Genomic DNA, 22,173 nt, shown 5'->3' with positions numbered 1-22,173 from the left:
CGACGTGGCGTAAATGTCTTTTACGGAGCCGATCAATGACGTTATTGAATTATGACATTAAAGCCGATACCGATCAGCCCGATAAAATCGGTGTAAAGTCTAGTTGGAACACACCTTCCGGTCCCCCTTGTTAAAAAGGGGACCACCACCCCTGTCTGCCAATCCAGAGGTACTGCCCCCGATGTCCATGCAATGTTGCAGAGGTGTATCAGAGGCGTTCCTCCCAATCATGCCCTTCCAGGTCTCGCTGTCAATGCCCAGGTGAGCATTGACATCCCCAAGCAGGAGGATGGAGTCCCCAGCGGGAATGCTCTGCAGTACTCCCTCCAAGGACCACGAAAAGGCTGGGTACTCTGAACTGCTGTTTGGTGCATAGGCACAAACAACAGTCAGGACCCGTCCCCCCCACCCAAAGGCAGAGGGAGGCTACCCTCTCATCCACCGGGGTGAACCCCAATCTACAGGCGCCGAGGCGGGTACAATACAGTAAGTATACCCACACCTGCTCGGCGCCTCTCATCGTGGGAAACTCCAGAGTCCAACCCCTCTCGAGAGGACTGGTACCAGAACCCAAGCTGTGTGTGGAGGCTAGCCCGACTATGTCTCGTCGGAACTTCTCGACCTCACACACCAGCTCTGGCTCCTTCCCTGCTAGAGCGATGACCTTCCACGTCTCTAGAGCCAGCTTCTGTAGCCGGGGATCAGGCCCCTCCCACAGGTGGGGAGCCCATGGAAAGGCACAGCCCGAAAGGGTAACGTGGGTCCCCCATTCCCCGGGTTCAGACCCGGCCACCGAGCACTCTCCTTCGAGCCCCACCACCAGGCCTGGCTCCAGAGGGGGGCCCTGACGATCCGCGTCAGGGCAAGGGAAAACGTGATTCCATCAATTTACTCGTCATAGGGGGTCTTTTAGCCGTGCTTTGTCTGCTCCCTCACCCCGGACCTGTTTGCCATGGGGGACCCTGCCAGGGGCGAGAAGTCCTAGACAACTTAGCTCCTAGGATCATTGTGCCACACAAACCCCTCCACCGCGATCGGCTCAAAGAGGGGGTATTAAGAATTAAGAATGTTTTTGTAATAAAAATTGTAAAGTAATGACAATATTTGTGCTCAAGCCGAGAAGTTTTCTTCTCACAGTGACAACTTGTCACAAGGCTTATTATTATTGTTGTTATATGATTATTATCTTTCAAAAAAGGCCTTTTTAGTTCGAGTTCTTATCTTGGTCATCAGTTGTTTGACTCAAATAAGGCTGTTATCAAGTACAAGTAAAGTTTATTTGATGAAATAATTTTTTTATTTAGCATTTTCTCTCTTGTATTAATATAAATTTAATATAGTTGAAATTGTGCTCCTGTTACTACTTTAAATTTATTTTTTTCCTGAGTACTGTTACAACTGAGAATTTTTTAGTGATGCCTTTCGACTTTGGTTAGTGAACAATTAATTCTAAAATATCATGAAAACCATTACAGAAATGTTTTGTAGACCCTTTGTCTTCTTGACAACAGGAAGCTCTTCATCAACCCCGTTCTCCACTCCACGGCAGCCGCTGCCTCCGCCCCTGTCTTTGCCCCCCTTCTCAGGGACACACTCAACTAATCGTAGCCCACAGACCACCAAGCGGCAGGTAAGAACAGTAAGAAGCAGATGACCTGAAACTCAGTGTTTTATTATTCAGTAGAATAATGTCAATTTATCCAATTACCAGAAAAATAAGTACATTTGTTGTAGGTAATATATTACAGTTCTACACCACTGAACAATACCACCACAATAATAAACATATTGGTATATGAGTACCTCTTTGACTGTGTCAGCATTGTTACTGAGCAATATTACCTTTGTATAGGCAGTCCATTTTATCATAGGGGATACTTTCCAGACGTTCCCACCCGCTACAGGTAAAAGACCCTGGTATAGAGAGATAAATATATATATAATAAAATTACAAATCGTCATAGTGTTGTGGCTGGTGTATAATGTAATCAAAAAAAAAGTCACAGAATCAATCAGAAAGCTTTTGTTTTTCTTTTATAGAACTCCACCAGTGAACCTAACTCCTCCTATGGCGGGAAGGACCCACTGTGGAGCCCCTCTTCTTTGTGCGGAATGACTACGCCCCCTTCATCTAGAGGCATGTCGCCCAACTCTGAGCTCTCCCACAGTGCCTCACACCTTCCAAGCCGCTTCCACTGCAATTCAGGTGAGTTAATTTCCAACATTTAAACAAGCTAGTCCTTAAAAACTCTTTAACCCTTTTAGTACCATAATTATAGATATATTTATTAGTTTCACAGCTTTCATGGGCACTTTGAATGATTAAAATTGCTCAAAGTAGCGAGGAGTTACGGTAATTTGAAATGCAGTTGGGGAATAATTTGGACATGGAGTCTGTGAGAGTGGAGGCAACCTTTTGGGGACGTGTATATCTTAAATGTGAAAAATTGAAAAACCTAATGAAAGAGTCTCTTTTACTCTATACCTTACACGCATACTTTTTCTAGTAAGCTGGCTATCTAAGTCAATACTACTATGACAGACTCACTGGAATCTCTCCAAGATTCACAATGTCTTTGTGAACAATACTAAATTGTGTAGTCAATGTTCGACCATGGAATGCTCAAACGAAAATGATCTGACTTACAGAGCAGTAGTTGTGTTGAGTGTGAGACATTGTTTTTTCACACTGCATCCAGCAACGTGAAGTGCGCCCTCGATGAACCCACTCATTTTGTACAGTATGTGCTGAGAGGGCACCAGGACGAAATGCCAAGATGGGCATTTGTCACGCCCTCAAATAAAAAAAAAAAAAAAAATGGTTTAATTCCAGAGTGGCGTCGAGGTCACGTCAGAAGGGGGATCCAATAGGAGAGGGGCTGGCGGAGTGATTGCAGAGTGTTAACACCAATAGACCACCCAGAGAGAAATGCGTCCCTGTTCCTTCCTGGCTAGGCTGCTACTCAAGCACATCCAAATTTTGGCGAGCTTGCACCGGGGCACGTTGTCCTTTGCGCTGCCCTGCGGCGAACACTGAGAAAACCAAGTGCAGTGTTAAAAGGCCTTGCTGATCATATTTAGTGAATGAGGGCTTTACTCATTCACTGCCAGCCTTCCCAGTTAACATGGATATTTGACTTCCAAAGCCGTTAATGGCAGTGCTAAGAAGGTCTTAAGTCTTAAATGTGACGTCCTGAAATCCACAAATACCCGGTTTAAATGAGTGTTTAGATTAAAAAGAAAAAAAGTCTGGAATTTTTCTTTTAACTGTGTTTTGTATGCTTATTGTGAGCAGGAGGGAAAGGAACATCTGCCTCCAGTACTCCAGCCACCTCATCACCACCACCCACCCTATCGGATGACTTTCCTATTATCTCCTTACCAGCCAACACAGTCCAATCCAGTCCACCCAGAAAAGTAAGCTAAAATGCACATGCACATACGGACATTTCGTAAATTGTCTTGTATAAACCTAATCAAAAACAAAAATAACAGTTCAATGTTCATATGCTATTTGTTATAAATTTATAAATTTTATAAAAAAAATTATTTTTATGATTGCAAGTTTTGACATATTTCTGCATACATTTTGTTCCACCTGAAAAGAGAAGTCTGGAGTCATTTTGTCAGTTTTGATACCTTCTGCAGACAGCAGAAAATATACAAGAGAAAAAAATGTGATAGCTGTAATTTTTGTTGGTTGTTTGCCTCACAAAACAGTTCAGCAAAGTTTCCCTCCTCTACCAGATGTTTATTTATGCAAACAGAGGCGTCTACCTGCGGAAGTTCAAGTCATCAAATGGACTCTCATGCCGTTTGTTATTTGAAATAACATTGAATATCATGTATTTATTGTATCAACGTTCCCCATTCAGCAATGGTCATCATGGAAGAGGCAGAGCTGCCAAATGTTCCGGAAATCACTTAACGATGACTTGTTACGGCGTAACACTGATTCCAGATATTGGAAAAAAATCCAGCGTCTGATATTACCGGCGCGTCCAGATTGAACTGAGGCTTGGTGCACGCTATTTTATTACGTCCCCGGCTGCCAAGCCGCGGAGGCGAAAGTTCTCTTTGCGTCCGGTGTTAACGCAGTCATCATCGCCTCTATGGTAGTGAATAAACTACACTTCTTAGCATGCTTCTTACAAGGGTCACGAAGTGAGGACAAGGAGTGGATAGGCAAAGACAATGTCAAAGCCATGCTAATTGCTACGCTATCGTCATGCAGTCGCAAAACATCGAAATACATGATTTCGTGATACAGCACATTTGTCAAGTAGGTAGATCTGGCTGGAATCGCATTTTTGTGGAGAGTAACCAACTTTAAACAACTAAATAACAGGCCAATTAATACGTATTTAGAGATATAAATATAAATATGACCGAGCTGCTCATCCTATCTTTACGGGAGAGCCCGGACACCTTGCGGCGGAAACTCATTTTGGCCGCTTGTATCCAGGATCTTGTTCTTTCGCTTTCACCCACAGCTCGTGACCATAGGTGAGGGTAGGACCATAGATCGACTGCTAAATTGAGAGCTTCTCCTTTCGAATTAGCTCCTTCTTCACCACAACGGACCGATGCAAACTCCGCATCACTGCGCACACTGCACCGATCCGCCTGTCGATCTCCCATTCCGTTCTGATCACTACCACAACCACAAAGTCGGTCATCGCACTACGACCTAGGGTGTCCTGGTGCCAAGTGCACATGTGGACACCCTTATGCTTGAACATGGTGTTCGTTATGGACAATCCGTGATGAGCACAGAAGTCCAATAACAGAACACCACTCGGGTTGTGATCGGGGCGGCCGCTCCTCCCAATCACGCCTTTCCAGGTCTCACTGTCATTGCCCACGTGAGGAATGAAGTCCCCCAGCAGAACGATGGAGTCCCCAGCGGGAGCGCTCTCCAGCACCCCCTCCAAGGACTCCAAAAAGGGTGGGTACTTTGAACTGCTGTTTGGGGCATAGGCACAAACAACAGTCAGGACCCGTCCCCCCCACCTGAAGGCAGAGGGAGGCTACCCTCTCGTCCACCGGGGTGAACCCCAATGTACAGGCGCCGAGCCGGGAGGCAATAAGTTTACCCCACACCTGCTCGGCGCCTCTCACCGTGGGCAACTCCAGAGTGGAAGAGAGTCCAACCCCCCTCGAGAGGACTGGTACCACAGCCTAAGCCGTGTGTGGAGGCGAGCCCGACTATAACTAGTCGGAACTTCTCGACCTCACACACCAGCTCGGGCTCCTTCCCTGCCAGAGAGGTGACATTCCATGTTCCTAGAGCCGGGGATCGGATCGCCAAGGTCCCTGACTTCGGCCACACTGCACCTGACCCCTATGGCCCCTCCCACAGGTGGTGAGCCCGTGGAAAGGTGGACCCACGTTATCCTTTCGGGCTGTGCCCGGCCGGGCCCCATGGGTGCAGGCCCGGCCATTATCTGCTCGCCTTTGAGCCCCACCCCTAGGCCTGGCTCCAGAGGGGGGCCACGGTGACCCACGTCCGGGCAAGGGATACCTACATCAATTTGTTTTGTTCATCACCATGGGTGACCCTACCAGGGGCTTGAAGCCCCAGACAACTTAATTCCAAGGATCATTGGGACACAAAAGCCCCTCCACCACGATAAGGTGACTGCTCCAGGAGGGGAGGAAATATACTGTAAATATGTAATATAAGTAGCATGGACGAGAAGATGTAATTATATTTCTTCTTCTTACATGTACTTCTTGTATACGTACAAGAAGTACATGGCACAAAATAGAATCCAAAACTATTGTCCATACATAAATTTAGTATATCAGCAATGTTATTTATTTATTTGCAAAATACAGTGCTGAGTTTTAATTTTGACTTTTGAGATTTGATTAATCTGCTTTAATAGACTTGCTTTTTTAATTTATTTTGATTAAAATTTTTTAACAAGGGTTTAAAACCATAGAGACAGATATTTTTGATGATGGAACGTCGAAATACTGGATACTGAATTACTGGTACTTTGATTCAGGCTGCAACTGCGTCCACCATTACAACGTTGATGTAATAAAAACGAAAAAAATAAATAAATAAACGACAACTATTGAAGCCATAATTTAGTAATGATTATGATTGAGACGGCACGACTGGTTAGCACATCTGCCTCACAGTTCTGAGGACTGGGGTTCAAATCCCGGCCCTGCCTGTGTGGAGTTTGCATGCTCTCCCTGTGCCTACGTGGGTTTTCTCCGGGTACTCCGGTTTCCTCCCACATCCCAAAAACATGCGTGTTAGGTTGTTTGAAGACTCTAAATTGCCCATAGGTGTGAATGTGAGTGCAAATGGTTGTTTGTTTATATGTGCCCTGCGATTGGCTAGCAACCAGTTAAGGGTGTACCCCGCCTCCTGCCCGATGACAGCTGGGATAGGCTCCAGCACGCCCGCGACCCTAGTGAGGATAAGCAGTATGGAAAATGGATGGATGGATTATGATTATGATTGTCGCATGGTAATTTTCTTGACTAACTTTGGAAAATATGGAAATTCAGACAAATTTGGGCAAATTGTCCTGAAAGTGAATTTTTATAGGTTGGCAGCTCTGAAGGAGGATCCGTCCTGAAGCTTTATTCCTTTTTCCCCAAATAGGGTTTCGGGTATTTGTTGTTGTTGTACATGTATGTGGGTTTTAGACCAGGGGATGTTGTTGATCCCTGTTAACTGTTGGCTTGTGAAGCCTGTGAAGATCTTTTGTGATAAAGGGGGCTATAACAAGCCTTTGCTTGCCTTGACTATTCAAAAACAAACTGTGGGACTTTTCAGGAACGCAGACATGTAGACAGTGGTAAACCTGTACTGGTGAGACAGGAACCTGTGAAAGACGCTGAGAAAAGTAGAGCCACAAACAGAGGTATGTTATGATTCATCACATTCGCATCTACACAGAATCAATTTTCACCCATAATGTTTATTCTCTGCATAAATGCCTGATCTTGAGGACAGCTGAATGTGGTCAGAGCCATTGTTTTACATGGTTATTTTTTTTTTTAGCTGTTGTATAAAGGATTTTGAGATTAATGACATTAGGCAGCACAGTGATGTAGTTGCCAACATGTCTGAGGATCTGCGTTGGAATCTATACTTGGACTCTCATGTGTTTGTCATGTTCTCTCCGTGATTGCATAGGTGTCTTTCTGTTTTGTCCCAAAACATGCATTTTCAACACTCTAAATTGCCCATTGGTGTGAGGATTTGTCTATAAGTGCCCTGCGATTGACTAGTACACAGTCCAGGGTCTCTCGCCTAAAGTCAGCAGGGATAGGCCCGAGATCACCTCAAACTCTAATGAGGACAAGTGGTATAGGAAATAGATAGATGGATGGATGACTAAGCAATTATAAAGAGCTCTGAGAGTCGTCTGTCATCCACAGGTAATTTCCCTTGTGACACTTGAGTCTCGAGTCAGCGACTTTATCGGCCATAGACTGAAATATTGAATCGTGTCATTCCTTGCTCATAGTCAAGTGCCAATCTACTTCTATTAGTGCTGCTAAATAAGTTTTATTCCAGTCAGATTCTAGATTTTGACAGCCTTTCACAACATGACTCTAACATGTTTGTTTTTGTTAAACACTTCTGATTCCTGCAGTCAATAGCAATTGTGACAGATGCATTTTATTAGATGCTGCAGATGCTGCGAATGTGTCCATGACTTTGACGGAGCTCTCAGTTTTCATGAAGAAACAGGAGTTGGAGCTCCAGCTGAGAACGGAAAAAGAAAAAGAGGAGGGTGAGAACTGACCTTTTTGTGCTTTTCAGAACCACATCCACATTTGTGAGTCACATAGGTATACTTTTTGGACAAATAATTAGAACATAAACTCTGAATGCGCAGTTTCTCTGTGTGGAGCAGCAAATGCTTGGCACCTACCTATTGTTTTTGCTGAAAATCTTCCATATTTGCTTTTTTAAAAATCTTTAGCGGCAATCACAGAGGAGCTGCTCAAGATCACAGAGGATAAGCTGAAGATCACAGAGGTTAAGCAGGAGCTTTCAGGCCTGAGGGGTTTCGACTCTCCTTTCTACCGTACCACTGAGACTCTGACTGGCTGTCAGGCACAAGACAAAATCGTCACCAACAGCCAGCTTGGAGGGTCCATCCTGGACACACGCCATCCAGTGTCAACACCAGATAAAGTGGAGAATACTGCAAGCACCATTGATGTTGGGAGTGAACAAGGAGGGGGAATAGGAGACAGCCGGAGTGCAGCCATCTGCCTTGATCAGTCCTGGCCCTTCCTCTCAGGTTTCACACCCATTGATCACCACCTGCACTGGAGCCCCTCTGCCCCGGAAGAGGATGTGGGAAAGTTTGGAATGTTTTCGCCAAGTCCGTGCAGCAAGACCCCTGCCCCGGTGCCATACGAAGTGTTCTTTGACCTGGCTTTGCCCAGAGCGGCCTCTCTTTACATCTGCCAGAAGACATCTGAGGCGGTCCACAAAGCGACACTGGAGAGGCCTTCGAGACGGGAAGAAGGGCTGGAGGATGGGGAGGAGAAGGGGGTAATGACTGCTTCACCACTGGAGGTGCTGGATCGCCTTGTTCAGCAGGGGAGCGACACTCATGATAAAGTCCTTAAGAGGTAAGATGCCTTAGCTGTTTATATATCTCCTCTTTGATATCATACCTACATTTCGTTTGTTAGTTATAATACACTATATGGATGAATGTATTTGATGCCGGGTCACATGCAGAAAGTGGAAATGAGAGGAAATATGGAGTTATTCTTTCATATTGCCGCAATCTGGGTAGACAAAAAGGTCTTTTCCAAACGACTCATCCAAAATTGCATGTATTGAATTGAGTATCTCAGAATTCCAATAAAGATTCAGTGACAACTAAGGGGCCTACCATGAAACTTGTTAAAAAGTATGGCCCACCTGGTTTGTCCTTTCAGTGTATCTTTTCAAGTAAAGTTTATTGTGCTGTACTAATTATATTTCCTCAAGGGAAAATCCGAGTTTAATAAAAATTTAGCCAGTCAAGGAGAATTCAACCAACAAAGGTCCACATGATCATCTCAGAAGAAATGGTTAAATGTATAAATGTAGCACAACTGTTGCTACACTTTGTTACCCCCCCCCCCCCCCCCCCCCCCCCCTCCCCACACACACACACACACACACTGCATACCGTATAGTTTGTCTCCAAGTACATTTTGTGGTGGTAATGTCAATGTCCTACCAACATGCTGTAGAAAATGGGTGCCCAACTTCAGCAGTGGGTCATATGCTGTTCGCCATGCAGCCTATGGAGTCAGTAGGGTTAGAGTAAATAAGGTTTGTATAGTTGTTAGTATTATTCAGTTGCTGACCCAACTTGTTAGTCTACAGTCCCACTGATACTGCTGTATCTTAAACAGAACTAGAATCGTTCATTGTTTTCTCAAATGGCAATGTTCAGTCAGTCGGACAGCAGAACTAAAATACTAAATTCTTTGATGTGGTATTTTTGCTGTGTTGGCCAAATACTGTCTTCATTTGTTAACTAAATATCCAAAAAGGTCAGTCTTATTAACTTGATGTCAAAGTTCAATTCACTTTCCAACAACTCAATATTTTGTTGGGACTGTAGCTTAGTGTATCAAAATTCATTTTCATTTCAAATTGCACGAGTACCAAAAAGTCACATTCACAGCATCCTATATTTGGTAAGCGTAGCCTGACTGACATGATTTGATTCCAGAGAAGATAAACATCTCAGGAAAGGTTTTTCTTCCATTCTCTCCTTCTACAGATTACCTTTGCCAAGTAAGTCAGCTGACTGGACACACTTTGGAGGTAATTCACTCCCTCTTCTACACTGTTGCACACTGATAAAAGAAGCTATTCTGAATGTTGCGCATTGTGCATTATTCAGCATGACTAGTGAAGCGTCATGATGGAACGTGTGCACCAAATTAAAACTGGGAGAAGTTGTTCAGTGTTCCCACAATGATTGTGTTGAACGACACGTATTAGAAATTCAAAGCCTTATTCAATATAAACGACATTCCGTTTCTTAACATAGACTCAGTCAGACCGAGCAAGAATCAAATGTGGGAGTCAATAGCTGGTTGGTTAAAACTGTGACCAAGTCCTGGGTTTAGTCTACCTTTTGCCCAATGTCAACTGGGATAGGTTCTAGCCCTTCGTTGTCCTGAACAGGAGAAACGGTATAGAAAATGGCTGGATGGATGGATGAAACATAGACTGATTCATTGCAGTTTTAGTACTCTGTTCTGTGAGCATACATTAATGAACAGGAAAAATAGTCAAATTTTTGAAAAAAATCAGGATTCTTAGAACAAATGAAACCAAGGTGAAATTGGTGAGTAAAAACTGCTTTGGGGCAGTTTGATTGCTTCGATATACAGTTCAGTATATAGCTGCTAATTCAACATGCTCACTGGTGATGATGTGACTTTTGATAGAAGATGAATTCTGAGGTGTATAGGGCTATGCTCCGCTTAAATTCAGCCAATTGCTACAAAACTGAAATTAATGGTACTTCACAATAAAGATGGATAATGACCCTCAACATACTGCTAGAGCAACTCAAAACTTTTCGAAGGCAAAGAAGGGAAATATTATTCAGTGACCAAATTTGAGTTAATCTTGACCAAGTAGTGCGTACTGCAAATGTGTCACTTAAGAAAAAACCTTTAAGACCCACACACAAACAGCAAGTTAAAAGTACCTGCAGGCCAAGCAAAGTATCTATAGGGAGGAAACTCAGAACTGGGTGATGCTCATAGGTGCCAGACTTCAGGAAGTCATTGACCTCAAATGGTTTTTTCAAAGTATCAACACATGTGGTTATATTTACAGTTATCCCAATTGTCTAAATACGATTGAGCCTTCGAAAATTGAGGAACTCTGTACAAAATGACTAATTCCTAATTGGTTAAATCCTATATTTTTGTGAAAAATCAAAGCTATGTCTGCACTCTTTTGCACACTTGTTTTTAAATCTATTGTGGTATTTTTGTGCATACAAAAAGGCAAACTTATCAAAAACCCTGACATGAGGTATATTGGTCACTCATTACACATTACAAGCAAATATGAGAATTTTGTTCTTAGTTTTTTTAACAATACATGCATACATTTTCTACACCGCTTATACAACTCGCTGAAGTTATCAAACATTCAAGAAGACAAACTGATAAGTGGTAACACATTTACACAATGCAATTAAGATGCACTGCAAATAATTTTGTATCTGAATGTGATGACACATGTGCTTAGAGTTACATAATGCAATTAGGATGCAAAAGTATTTAATCATTTGTCATGTTATGAGACAGACCTGAACTGCAACAAACTAATTTAGGTTTATCAATCAGCAGCGCAATGCTGATTTGTTTGATGTTCATATTGTTGGTGTATACTGAGCCAAATTAAAAAGATATTTCACTTGTATCATATTATTTCATTGTGGAGGTTTAATGCCTAAATTAGGTATTAAATACACATTGCAAAATGTATCGGTCAAGACAAGATGATGTGACAGGACAGCTCGACTGGGAGGCATATTTTATGTAGTCAGCTGTTATGTATTAATGTTAATGTAAATTTGTTGTTCCCTTTGAATCCTCATCTTCTATTATGAAGTGCTAGACCTGAAATTATGACTCATTTATAATATTTGTCAGTGTTATGACCATGTATTTGTTGCACAATTATTATGGTGATCTCCTCAGGGTCAGCTCCATCTGACGAGCTTCACGTGCTGCGGAGCCAGCTGCTCCTGCTGCACAACCAGCTGCTGTATGAGCGCTACAAGAGAGAGCAGCACGCTGTTCGCAACAGACGCCTCCTACGACGCATCATCAACGCCACCGCACTTGAAGAGCAGAACAATGCCATGGTGAGTGTGCATGTGTCCTTCTGCTCCAAAGCAAATTTTGTAGATTTTTTGGGGGGAAAGCGTCATCCCACATATGGAAACATTTAGTTTTTTTTTGTTCCATGCAAAATTAAATCCACGCACGCACACACTTTTTAGATTCAGCCACTAGAGCACAGGTGTCAAACTGGTGGCCCGGGGTCCAGATCTGGCCTGCCACATCATTTTCTGTGGCCCGCGAAAGCAAATCAAAATCACTAATTCTGTTCTGGTGTAATACCATTGAGATATTTGCAAGCATTTTTTTGTTACCAACCTCCGTTCGAAAAGAAGTGCAATAGTTGAAAAAAATGTTTTTACAGGCTTCCGATTTCAAAACTGGTTATTCATCTATGGGTTGTATATACTGTAATTACAGTATATGAGGTAATCTTTCATTTATACGGGTCCACAGTCGTAGCAGCCCTCCGATAGAAGTCATAAATGCGATGTGGCCCATGACAAAAATGAGTTTGACACCCCTGCGCTAGAGGATTGGCAGTACCGTTTTCTGGTAGAGAAATAAAGATTCCATACCCAAAAATGTTTCATAGCTTTTGCAATAATATACGGATGCAAAACTAAATATTAGTTAAGTTTATAGATCGTTTTCACATAGTGACATTGGATTATTCGTTGATTGGACTATGACATTTTACAATACATCTGAATTTTTTTAATAGTACGAGGAGTCACAATTCAAATCTGATTCGGCAGTCATTTGTGCACGTCCTCACGTATAAGACGTTGGGATATACACCTTGAGTCCGAGGTCTAATATCTAGTCTACATATGTGACAATCGCAGCTTTTCCCGGAAGCCGGAACTACCAGTCTCTGTCTGTTGATTCCGCCAATAAAAAACAGCAGCCAATTCTGGAACTAACTGACTTTGTCCGAGTAAAAGGTGGCATTTTGAGTGCTAACCGGAGACTACCGTTTTATCCATTGAATCCAAAGTCCATTGGTTCCGGGTCCGTTAACTCGAGGTTCCACTTTAGCTTTAATCATTCGTTTTTCTTCTTCTGACTACCTTGTGCGCATCTTTGCAGAAGGACCAACTGAACCTGCAGAGTGTGGACATCTTGTCTCTGAGGGAGAGTTTGCAGGTAGAGCAGCAGCGCTACAGGCAGCTGTGGGACGACCGAGAGACTGTGGTGACCCGTCTGCACAGTCAGATCAGACAGCTGCAGCAGGGACGAGATGACTACTACACGAAGAACCAGGAGCTCCAGGTACATGTTATTATACAAATTATGTCACTGATCGTTTAGGTTTGGAAATTCTTTTTCATCCTTCTTTTTGTCTGTCTGCAGAGCAAGTTACAAGAGTGTCAGAAAAGGATGGGTGAATTAGAGGCAGAGCTTCAGGGGGCAAATAACAGAGTGTGTCACACTGGGCACCTGCTCAAACAGATGACCATCAAGGTAAACATTTTTAACATGTGTTTCAGTTTTGCTGGCAACACTTGTATGCTTGTGTCAGAACTCTATGACTGCAATCTGTCAGGATTTGTTTGCCGTTTCATTGTTTTTTATAGGTAAATTTTTAGGATGCAGACAAGGAAATCATAATGACAAAAAGCTGCCTGTGTGTCCTTACTATAGACAAGTCTCTCTTTCGCTCTTTCTCTCTCTCTCTCTCTCTCTCTCTCTCTTTCTCTCTCACTCACTCACTCTCTTTTCAATCCATCCTTTTTCCGTACCGCTTATCCTCACTAGATTTGCGGGCGTGCTGGAGCCTATCCCAGCTGACTCTGGGCAAGAGGGATACACCCTGAACTGGTCGCCAATCGCAGGGCACACATAGACAAAACAACCATTCGCACTCATATTCATACCTATGGGCGATTTAGAGTCTTCAATCATCCTACCACGCATGTTTTTGGGAGGTGGGAGAAAACCGGTGTACCCGGAGAAAACCTACGCAGAAACGGGGAGAACATGCAAACTCCACACAGGCGAGGCCGGCTTTGCCGGATTTGATCCCCGGTCCTCAGACCTGTGAGGCAGATGTGCTAAACAGTCGCCCACCGTGCTCTCTCTTTTCTGTTTCTCTTTTATATATATGAACTGCATAATTTTCCATTTGGGGGGAAAAAAAAAAGCTGGAAAAATCGGGGTGTCCTAATAAAACTTTTGACCAGTAGTGTATATCTGCTGATAAACAATACACTGCTTAACTTTTAACTTAACTTTTTTTTAAATCTCACGCCTCTTTCAGTTAAGCAACAGTGAGGGCACCCAGCAGCAGATGAGCTTCCTGAACAAACAGCTACTGCTCCTTGGGGAGGCACATAAACTGTCCATGCAGTATGTAGGTGCAGATAATACCAAGGTATGGTGGCAGGATGGCTTCGTAATGGATGATTTCTAGTAGAAAATAACAAATACTCACAAGACTTTGATCCCTGTAGTTTACCTCTCTAACACATGTGCAGCGACCCACCACCCAGGAGGCCCAGATGCTACAAGTGTCCTACAGGAAGGAGGTGGAGGCTCTGAGACAGAACCTGCTAGTTCAGAGCCAGAAACTTGAAGCAGCCCACCAGAGAACCGTTGAGCTGGAGACCATCCTCTCCAAGAAAGAACACCTCATCGCAGAACAGAAGAAGTTTCTTGAGGATGTGAAATGTCAAGCAAAGTGAGTGTCAGTTTGTTGAGGTAAAATCGACATCCCCTCTAAATGTATAAGATGATTTTGACTTTTTTGCAAGTCCACAATGTGTTTCTGCATAATTCTGTTTACTTTTTCTTAGTTTATCTTTTCCTTACTTTTCAAGTTCACCAACTTTGCCCGGAGATAATTGGGCTGTTTTTTCCCAATTTTACCCCTTCCCGACCAAAGATGACAAACGCCATGTTATAAAACGCAATGTTTTATACGATTAGCCCATAATTTTATCCTGTGGTCTTATGTGTGTTATGAGTGAATTTGACCCGATAATAGTGTCCAAAATGGGTTGGGGCCAACAATCTTAAATATTAAATGTTTTCAATATTTTATTTACAACCAAAAATCTTCAGCTGTGAGGAAAGATAACTACTTCTGAGTCATGACTCAGTGAAGTGTGGCGTGAAACGGAATATAGCCAATCAAAGAAACACCCGTACTGAGGAACAATGAAGCGGCCATAAATAAAAGCAAACATGTTCTACCCGATGTCGTTTTTTTTGTATGAATGTGGGTTCCCCAGTGGGCAGTGGCATTTTCCAAAGTCTTTTTTGACGACATACCGTTTTACAGCACTCCCGCCTCTGGTCCCTTCGGAAACATTTGGGAAACATCTGCGCAACATATCCGGAAGTGTTTGTTCTTCATTTTTGTTGGATCATGTGTGATCACGCAATATTTCTGCCTTGAAGGACTTGTTTCTAGATCACCGGCAGAACAGAATCTTTGTGTGTGGTGTTTTGTGTTGAAATTATTGGCGGACCCAACACGCAGTACAACCAAAACGGTTACTGTAAATGGCAGATTAAAAAATTATTATTATTTTTTTTTTATATATCATGTATGGGGTCTGCAACTGATCCTCATGTGTGTACCAGGTCTTACACTCTTTGTCATAGTATCTGGTTTTCTCATCAGAGCAGAACTGCAGGCCTCAGAGAGCAGGTACCAGGCTCAGGAGAGAATCACCCAACAACTGCAGACTGAAATCCTGCAGCTCTACAGCAAAGTTGAGATGGAGGGTCCGACTAGCAGTGCTGGCTTGCCACCAGGGGTCAAAGCTGACCGACACATATCTGCTGACTCCAGGTTTGGGAGTGTAACTCAGTACAGCAAAGCATACTGTAATTGGATTGCACCAAAATACACTGTATTTTCTGCTTAAAACATCAACATCTTATTCTGAGCTTGAAATTGTGTCTACTTGAATTATTAATAATAATAATAATATACATTTGGAGGTGCCTTTCAAGTCACCCAAGGTCACATTATGGAAAACAAAAGCATTAATAAAACAGAAACATAAAAAAATCAAGTGGAGGTACACAGCGTCCAGTTACAAGGAATATGTCAGTTTGAACAGTTGAGTTTTGAATTGGGATTCAAATGATGTGATGAAGTCTGACTGTCTCATGTGTAGCGGGGGGGGGGGGGGGGGGGTAGAGTTCCAGTGTCTGGGTGCTGAGCAGCTGAAGGCTCAGGCACCCATGTTGTTTAGCAGTCCAGCAGAGGTTTAGCGGTGGGTGCGGAAGAGTGTGTATTCATGAACGAGGTCGCAGAGGTAAGTGGGCCTAGGTTGTGGGGAGCTTTATAGGTGAAGAGGTTTTTCTAGTGTATGCGGTAATGTACAAGCAGGCAGTGAAGTTGCATGAGAACAGGGGTGATGATCGGGGTGGCAGAATTCTGAATGATTTGCATTCTTGTTTATGATTTTGGTGGGGTGCCTTGTGAGGCGGCAGTTGCAGTAGTCGATGTGGGATATACAAATGAGTAAACCAGGATTGGATTGGCACAGTGATGGGTGGCGTCTGGAGATGTTGCAGAGGTGACTGAATGCAGTCTGGGTGGTGTTTTGAATATGAGGTGCAAATGAGAGGGATACTGTCCAGAATGACGCCGAGACACTTGACTTGGGGGGGATAAAGGGCGACTGCAATGGGTGGTGCTGAGGTGTGTTGTAATTTGGAGAGGGTGGATTTGGAGCCGATGAGCATAGCTTCGGTTTTATTGTCGTTAAGCTTTAGGAAGTTCCTGCTCATCTAGCTCTAAATTTGTCTTCAAGGCACTACAAACGGTATAACTTCATTATTTCTCTCCTCGACCTTTTTGTTTCATCTGCTACTTGGAGAACCCCTTCTACGGTGGCTGATAAATTTAAGTTAAAAATACCCACCAATAAGCTCGTAGGTCCAAAATTCCGAGGGGTTCTCCAAGTTGATGTGTCAAAATTACCCAGACTTTTCAAATGGTGTCACTTGCCCCAAACATTCGACTTAAGTAGCACAACTGCAACATAAATCGTGACGAGAGCAGTGTGGGCAGTAGAGTAGTAATCCATTATTTTTTGCTGTGGATGATTTTAGAGGTGTTTGAAGTGCTCCTTCCATGTTTTTTTTTTTTTTTTTTTCTCTCCAAGAAAATTCCACACATATTGTAATCACTTATCATATTGCTACTTATAGGAAAGTAGTATGTTGAAGAGATACATCTCGAGTGAGAGAGAGGTTTTGTGTGTTGTGGGGGAGCTTGAAGCTTAGCCGAAGTTGTTGACTAAACAAGTTAGGTGAGAGTCTTTGCCACTTCCAGTCCATTTTTTCAAAATCAAGTAATCTGTAAGTAATTTATTTTAAAGGTAAGGGTAAAACGAGGATCATAGTTTGTGGTGTGTGTGTGTGTGTGTGTATATATATATATATATATATATATATATATATATATATATATATATATATATTTAAACTTTTAATATGGGCAATTATAAACCTTTTGGGGGGGATCAATCATGCACATTTTTCCTTTATTGGGTCCCCATCCACAGTGAGTAGTGGTCAATTACAGTCTGTTTAATTCATTTATTGAGATTTGTATTCTCAACTAATTCTTAATTATATAATATAATAATTATTTAAAATTCTGTGGTTTAAAATATATTTGTCTCCTTTCCAGCAACCTGGTGCATGATGGACCAAGTAAAACTTGCACCAATGAGGCGATGGATAGACCACCACACGACTCACCCTGCGGCAACGGCAGCACTTTATTACCAGGGCAACTAAAGGAAACCAAATCTTCCAAGACCACTGCCAACTCGGTTAACGGCAGCAAGGAGTCGGGCCCATCTCTAATAGTGGATCCCCCTCCGTCTTGCCCCCACACCAACCTGCTTGCAACTCTGACATCATCTGACACACCACTTACTGTAGGCTCCTACCCTAGTGCCAAGAGCTTCCTTGGTATGAGGGCACGCGAGCTGTTTCGGAACAAAAGCGAGAGTCAGTGCGACGATGATGAGGAGGAAGAAGAGGAGGAGCATCTGCAGCCGCCACGTCTTGCTGGCCTTGCCCACAGCCTGAAGACTGAACTGTACACGGAGTTGCCGTGCCCGAGTTCCGTTGCCCACCTCAGTCCTGTGCCCGCTCCCACTCCCATGCCAACCATCCCAACTCCGACCCCTACTTTGGCTGCTTCTTTCACTGTACCCACCAAGGATTCCTGTGAGCCCAAGCAGCAGGCCCCAAGTCAGGAAAGCCCCCGCAGGAAGATAGGGCGGGGCCCATTGGGGACTGGTCGACCCCGGCAGCAGCAGCTAAAGATTATGGACTACAATGAAACACATCATGAGCCCAGTTGAGAGACACAAGTGAACCGGGAAGACCGAAGCTAAAGTTTCAAAGGATTTAAAAATCAGTCAGAGTAATATGTCAGAAACTCTTTAAGAGGCAGTATTATTTGTTCCATTCCTCTGAGTGGACAACAGGATTCACCCCCACTTTTTTGTTTTTTTTAATATCCAAATCATCCTGAGACGTAGACAAAACTATGTATTGGCACTGGAGATTTTGAACGTGAACTCGGGTACGACTAAAATGCTTTAAGATAACACAAGCAGAATGTGAACAGAAAACGAAACTGCCATTTGAGACTTGGGAATTTGGGTGAGTTTTAAATGGTCCATTCAACAACAATGTTTATATCTTTCCACTTTCCTCCATCCATACAAAGCTCCTCTGGCCCTACGCCATGATCGTGTGGTTTATAATGTTAAACATACAAACAGATGACACACAAATCTTCATTTTGCCTCCAAATTCTATTTACTGCAAATTGGAAAGTGTATGAGTGGTAGAAACAGATGACTATTTATGCATTTTATAGATATACTGTACCACATTCTGACATGTATTTACAATTTTATTTATCCAATCAAGGATGCTCACATATAAATATGAATTTAGATAACGAAGTGACCAAGACCTATAATACAAGACCTATAATATTAGTATTGACCATCATATTTTTCAAGATTACCAGGAATCGTTTACTGTGACAAAATGCACACACTTCTTAACAGAAGTGTTTCCCCTCATGTTGGCACCCAATTGCTTTCTTTCCCTGCTGCACCAACAGCCGATGATGTTTCTTGTCCTCTCTCTAAATCCTGTTGTCCACCAGGATCTCCTGCTGTCATGTCCTTCTGCCGCGCTATCTATAGCATGTTCAACAATCCACTTTAAATGCCAACCGTAGTAATTACAGCAACCTAAGATGGAGGGGACAATCTGCACAAACTGAAGCAACCAGGACTCTTGAGTGGATGACATGGCAAAAAAGGAAGTTCTTAAAGCAATGGCTTGTGTTTAACTGTGAACAATAAAGGTCGTCTTCAATGTTTTGCACTACAATACTGAGTGGTTTGTCGTTATGACCGTTGAATGTGTATAGAGAATACTGTATTCTGTTCTGACATTAAGTACTATATATATATACATATATAATATTTATGAATACCCCCATCCACCTGATCCCTGCAGACTTTGGTCGAGAGGTGGGGTGACCCTTTACTGGTCGCCAGCCAATTGCAGGGCACGTATAGACTAACCACCATTCATATTCACAATCACACCTATGGACAAATGGACAGTTAGTCTTCAATTAAACTAAAAATGCATTTTTTTGGAAGGAAGCCGGACTACCCAGAGAAGGGCTTGCTTGCTGTGGGGAGAACATGCATTCTTCACTCACCAAGGCCAGAGCTGAGATTTGAAAGCTGAACCTCAGAGCTGTGAGGCAGGTGTGCTGCAATATTTTAGTACCAGTTTTCCAGAAAATATGGGAAATCGCACATTTAACTGGATCATCTTGGCCCATTACAGCATCTATAATCCCATCAAACCCTGTTAGTTTTTATTTATTTATTTGTTAAATTTTCTGACAAATGCAAATTATGCCAACACTTGGGGATGGGCTTAATGTTGGCCTAAATTGATATATTTTTTAAAGTGTGATACAGATACCACGAGTGGTACGGGGCCTCTCTCTCATGGAAAACAATAATAATTTCCTCAAGTACAGTTCAAAAATTGCATTTAAACTTAAGAATTGTTTATGAAGTTTGTGCCATGAACCCAATTATACATAAAGTTATAGTGGTTTATAATCCAAATTCGTAATAACGCTTGTCTCGTTTTTAATGAACACCTAGGCCTTCTTCACTACGTCATGGTACTTGGAGATCTAAGTATGTTTTATTTTTTTAGGCGGCACTAAATATTTCGATCTTGATCAAAACTAAATTTGTGCCTTAATTTTTTCCGTGTAGCATTTTGAGCGTTTGTATTTGTTAGGCTTTTTCTCAATTCACTTTTCCTAACTTGACCAGTTGGTTTCCTTCCTTTTTCGTTTATGCAGGACCGTGTCTGAAATATTTAGAAACATTACGAGAACACTTAAAAATGACGGTGAGCGATATGGGTAAATAGGTTTGTTTTGCTAATTAGTTATTGGGTGTTAGGTGAGTTTTTCTTAGCAGATAAACCCATATTTTCTGTGCCATGCCCGAAATGTAGGATATGAATGACTAACTAGCCAAGCTTGCTTTGTGACGCTATGCTAAACTATGCTAATCACGATTTGCAATTGTATTTGATTTCCCTCAGGTTTTTAACATTTTTTTTTTAGAATGCTGTGGGATAATATATATTCCAGATTCTTTAAAGTGGCACAAACCATAATTTATTTAAAAGAATGGACCATCTCTTTTCGAGAGGAAATTCCCAGTAGTGTTGTTATGTCCAGTACACTAGTACAATATTGTATTCCTATCCACGTTAATGCTTGTTGTTTTCTTTCTTTCCAGCAGAGGGCACTGTAGCTTCAGAAACTGACTCCAAACCTTGGACATCCATGAACGGGATCAACAGGTTAGGTCAGGTAAATACTGTATGATGCTGATCATATAATTGCTGGCAATTGTATTATTCAGACTCAGACTCTGAATTATATTAAACTGAATGTTCCACAGCATTATCGATTATGTATATAAGAGTTTAATGTATGCCCCCTTCCAACCTCATCATTTTGCATCAAATAATAGTCTGACCAGTAATTGGTCAAAAAAAAACAAACAGACCAAAAAAAAAAATTAGGAAAAGCAGCTTTATTCAAATTAAAACACAAAATCTTAAAATTTCTCATAGTGTGTGTGTGTGTGTGTGTGTGTGAATGTGAATGTTTGTACTATTCCCCCCCCCCCCACTTTTTCTCGCCCCCACCTTTTAAAATTTTTTTTTTTTTTTAACCAACTCACGAAACCCAATTAGGCCTCGTTGGTACACTCATTCTGCTATTGAGGTGAAATATAAATTATTTTTTTGTGAGCACAACCAACTATGATTACTTTATCAAACGCCTGCATATGTGTTTTATGAGAGTCCAAAAAAGTGCTATGATTAATTTACCAGCATTCCACCAGGTCAAGAAAATTGATGCAGGATAATTGGGCACATAGGGAATCCATGGCAATTTGTGCTTTCAGACAGTACTTGAGAAATTAGATGTCAGTGCAAATGTGAAATTGCTCCTCAATGTTCTCAAAGATTCCATGAAAATTTAAATATAAATCTTAAGTACTTCCAGCAAAGGGATTTTTTTCCTTTTTGTGTGTGTGCCAACTTGAGATGAAGCCCTGTGAAAATGATCTGAATGAAATGAAAATACAGTATATGAGGTGTTGAAAAAGATATCCAACTTGTGTAAAGTTGTGGCTCCGCTACATGGAGAGCGTTGGTGCTCATGCTCTTGGTAAAACCCTCATACAAGAATTCATTCGATTCTTTTTGACAGGAAGTAAAGTTTTGAATACATCTGAAGATATGTAATTAAAATATTGAATAATCTGTATTGTACACCCATGATGCAAAAAATAAATCAGGCGTCACGACATAACCTACTTTTTTACTCAGTGTTTGGAAGTTACAAATGTACTACACATATGTTCATATGAATACGAATTAGTTACACATTTAAATAATTGATATGACACAGAATATATTTGTTAAATTCGGTAAGTTATTGATTTATAATGTTGCTTTGTTTCTTAAAGTTCCGAAGAAGTTGGAACATTTCTACTGTCAAAGGCTGCAACTAAATTCATGCAGTGGTCAACCACTAACATATCAGAATTTAGCTTTAATTACAAGGATTACTGGCAATTAATAAATTATCAACATCATCACATCTCATTAAAAGTTGTGTGAGCCTTTATATTAATGCAAGCTCAATATAATCTGATCTGCTCTAAAATTCTAGTGAAT

General features: G+C 42.0%; 1 protein-coding gene across 6 annotated transcripts in view; it reads left to right on the top strand.

Annotated features, from left to right (window-relative positions):
• The window catches only part of tsc1b (TSC complex subunit 1b), a 35,276-nt gene extending 16,013 nt beyond the window's left edge, over nt 1-19,263 (top strand). For 3 of the 6 annotated variants that reach the window (XM_061799590.1, XM_061799588.1, XM_061799589.1), the window contains exons 9-22: nt 1,512-1,630; nt 2,041-2,206; nt 3,296-3,417; nt 6,803-6,890; nt 7,629-7,769; nt 7,962-8,622; nt 9,777-9,820; nt 11,725-11,891; nt 12,961-13,143; nt 13,225-13,335; nt 14,132-14,245; nt 14,325-14,551; nt 15,500-15,670; nt 17,528-19,263. In XM_061799590.1, the coding sequence (XP_061655574.1) occupies nt 1,512-1,630; nt 2,041-2,206; nt 3,296-3,417; nt 6,803-6,890; nt 7,629-7,769; nt 7,962-8,622; nt 9,777-9,820; nt 11,725-11,891; nt 12,961-13,143; nt 13,225-13,335; nt 14,132-14,245; nt 14,325-14,551; nt 15,500-15,670; nt 17,528-18,212 (2,999 nt within the window). In that variant the 3' untranslated portion in view covers nt 18,213-19,263. The remainder of the gene's footprint in view (nt 1-1,511; nt 1,631-2,040; nt 2,207-3,295; nt 3,418-6,802; nt 6,891-7,628; nt 7,770-7,961; nt 8,623-9,776; nt 9,821-11,724; nt 11,892-12,960; nt 13,144-13,224; nt 13,336-14,131; nt 14,246-14,324; nt 14,552-15,499; nt 15,671-17,527) is intronic. The other 3 variants (XM_061799593.1, XM_061799592.1, XM_061799591.1) reach the window with 3 other exon arrangements.
• The last annotated feature ends 2,910 nt before the right edge of the window (nt 19,264-22,173 follow it).

Source organism: Phyllopteryx taeniolatus, chromosome 15, assembly GCF_024500385.1.
Source record: "Phyllopteryx taeniolatus isolate TA_2022b chromosome 15, UOR_Ptae_1.2, whole genome shotgun sequence".
NCBI classification, from domain to species: domain Eukaryota; kingdom Metazoa; phylum Chordata; class Actinopteri; order Syngnathiformes; family Syngnathidae; genus Phyllopteryx; species Phyllopteryx taeniolatus.
The sequence above is the reverse complement of the archived record's forward strand: the minus strand, read 5'-3'. Positions and strand labels throughout refer to the sequence as shown.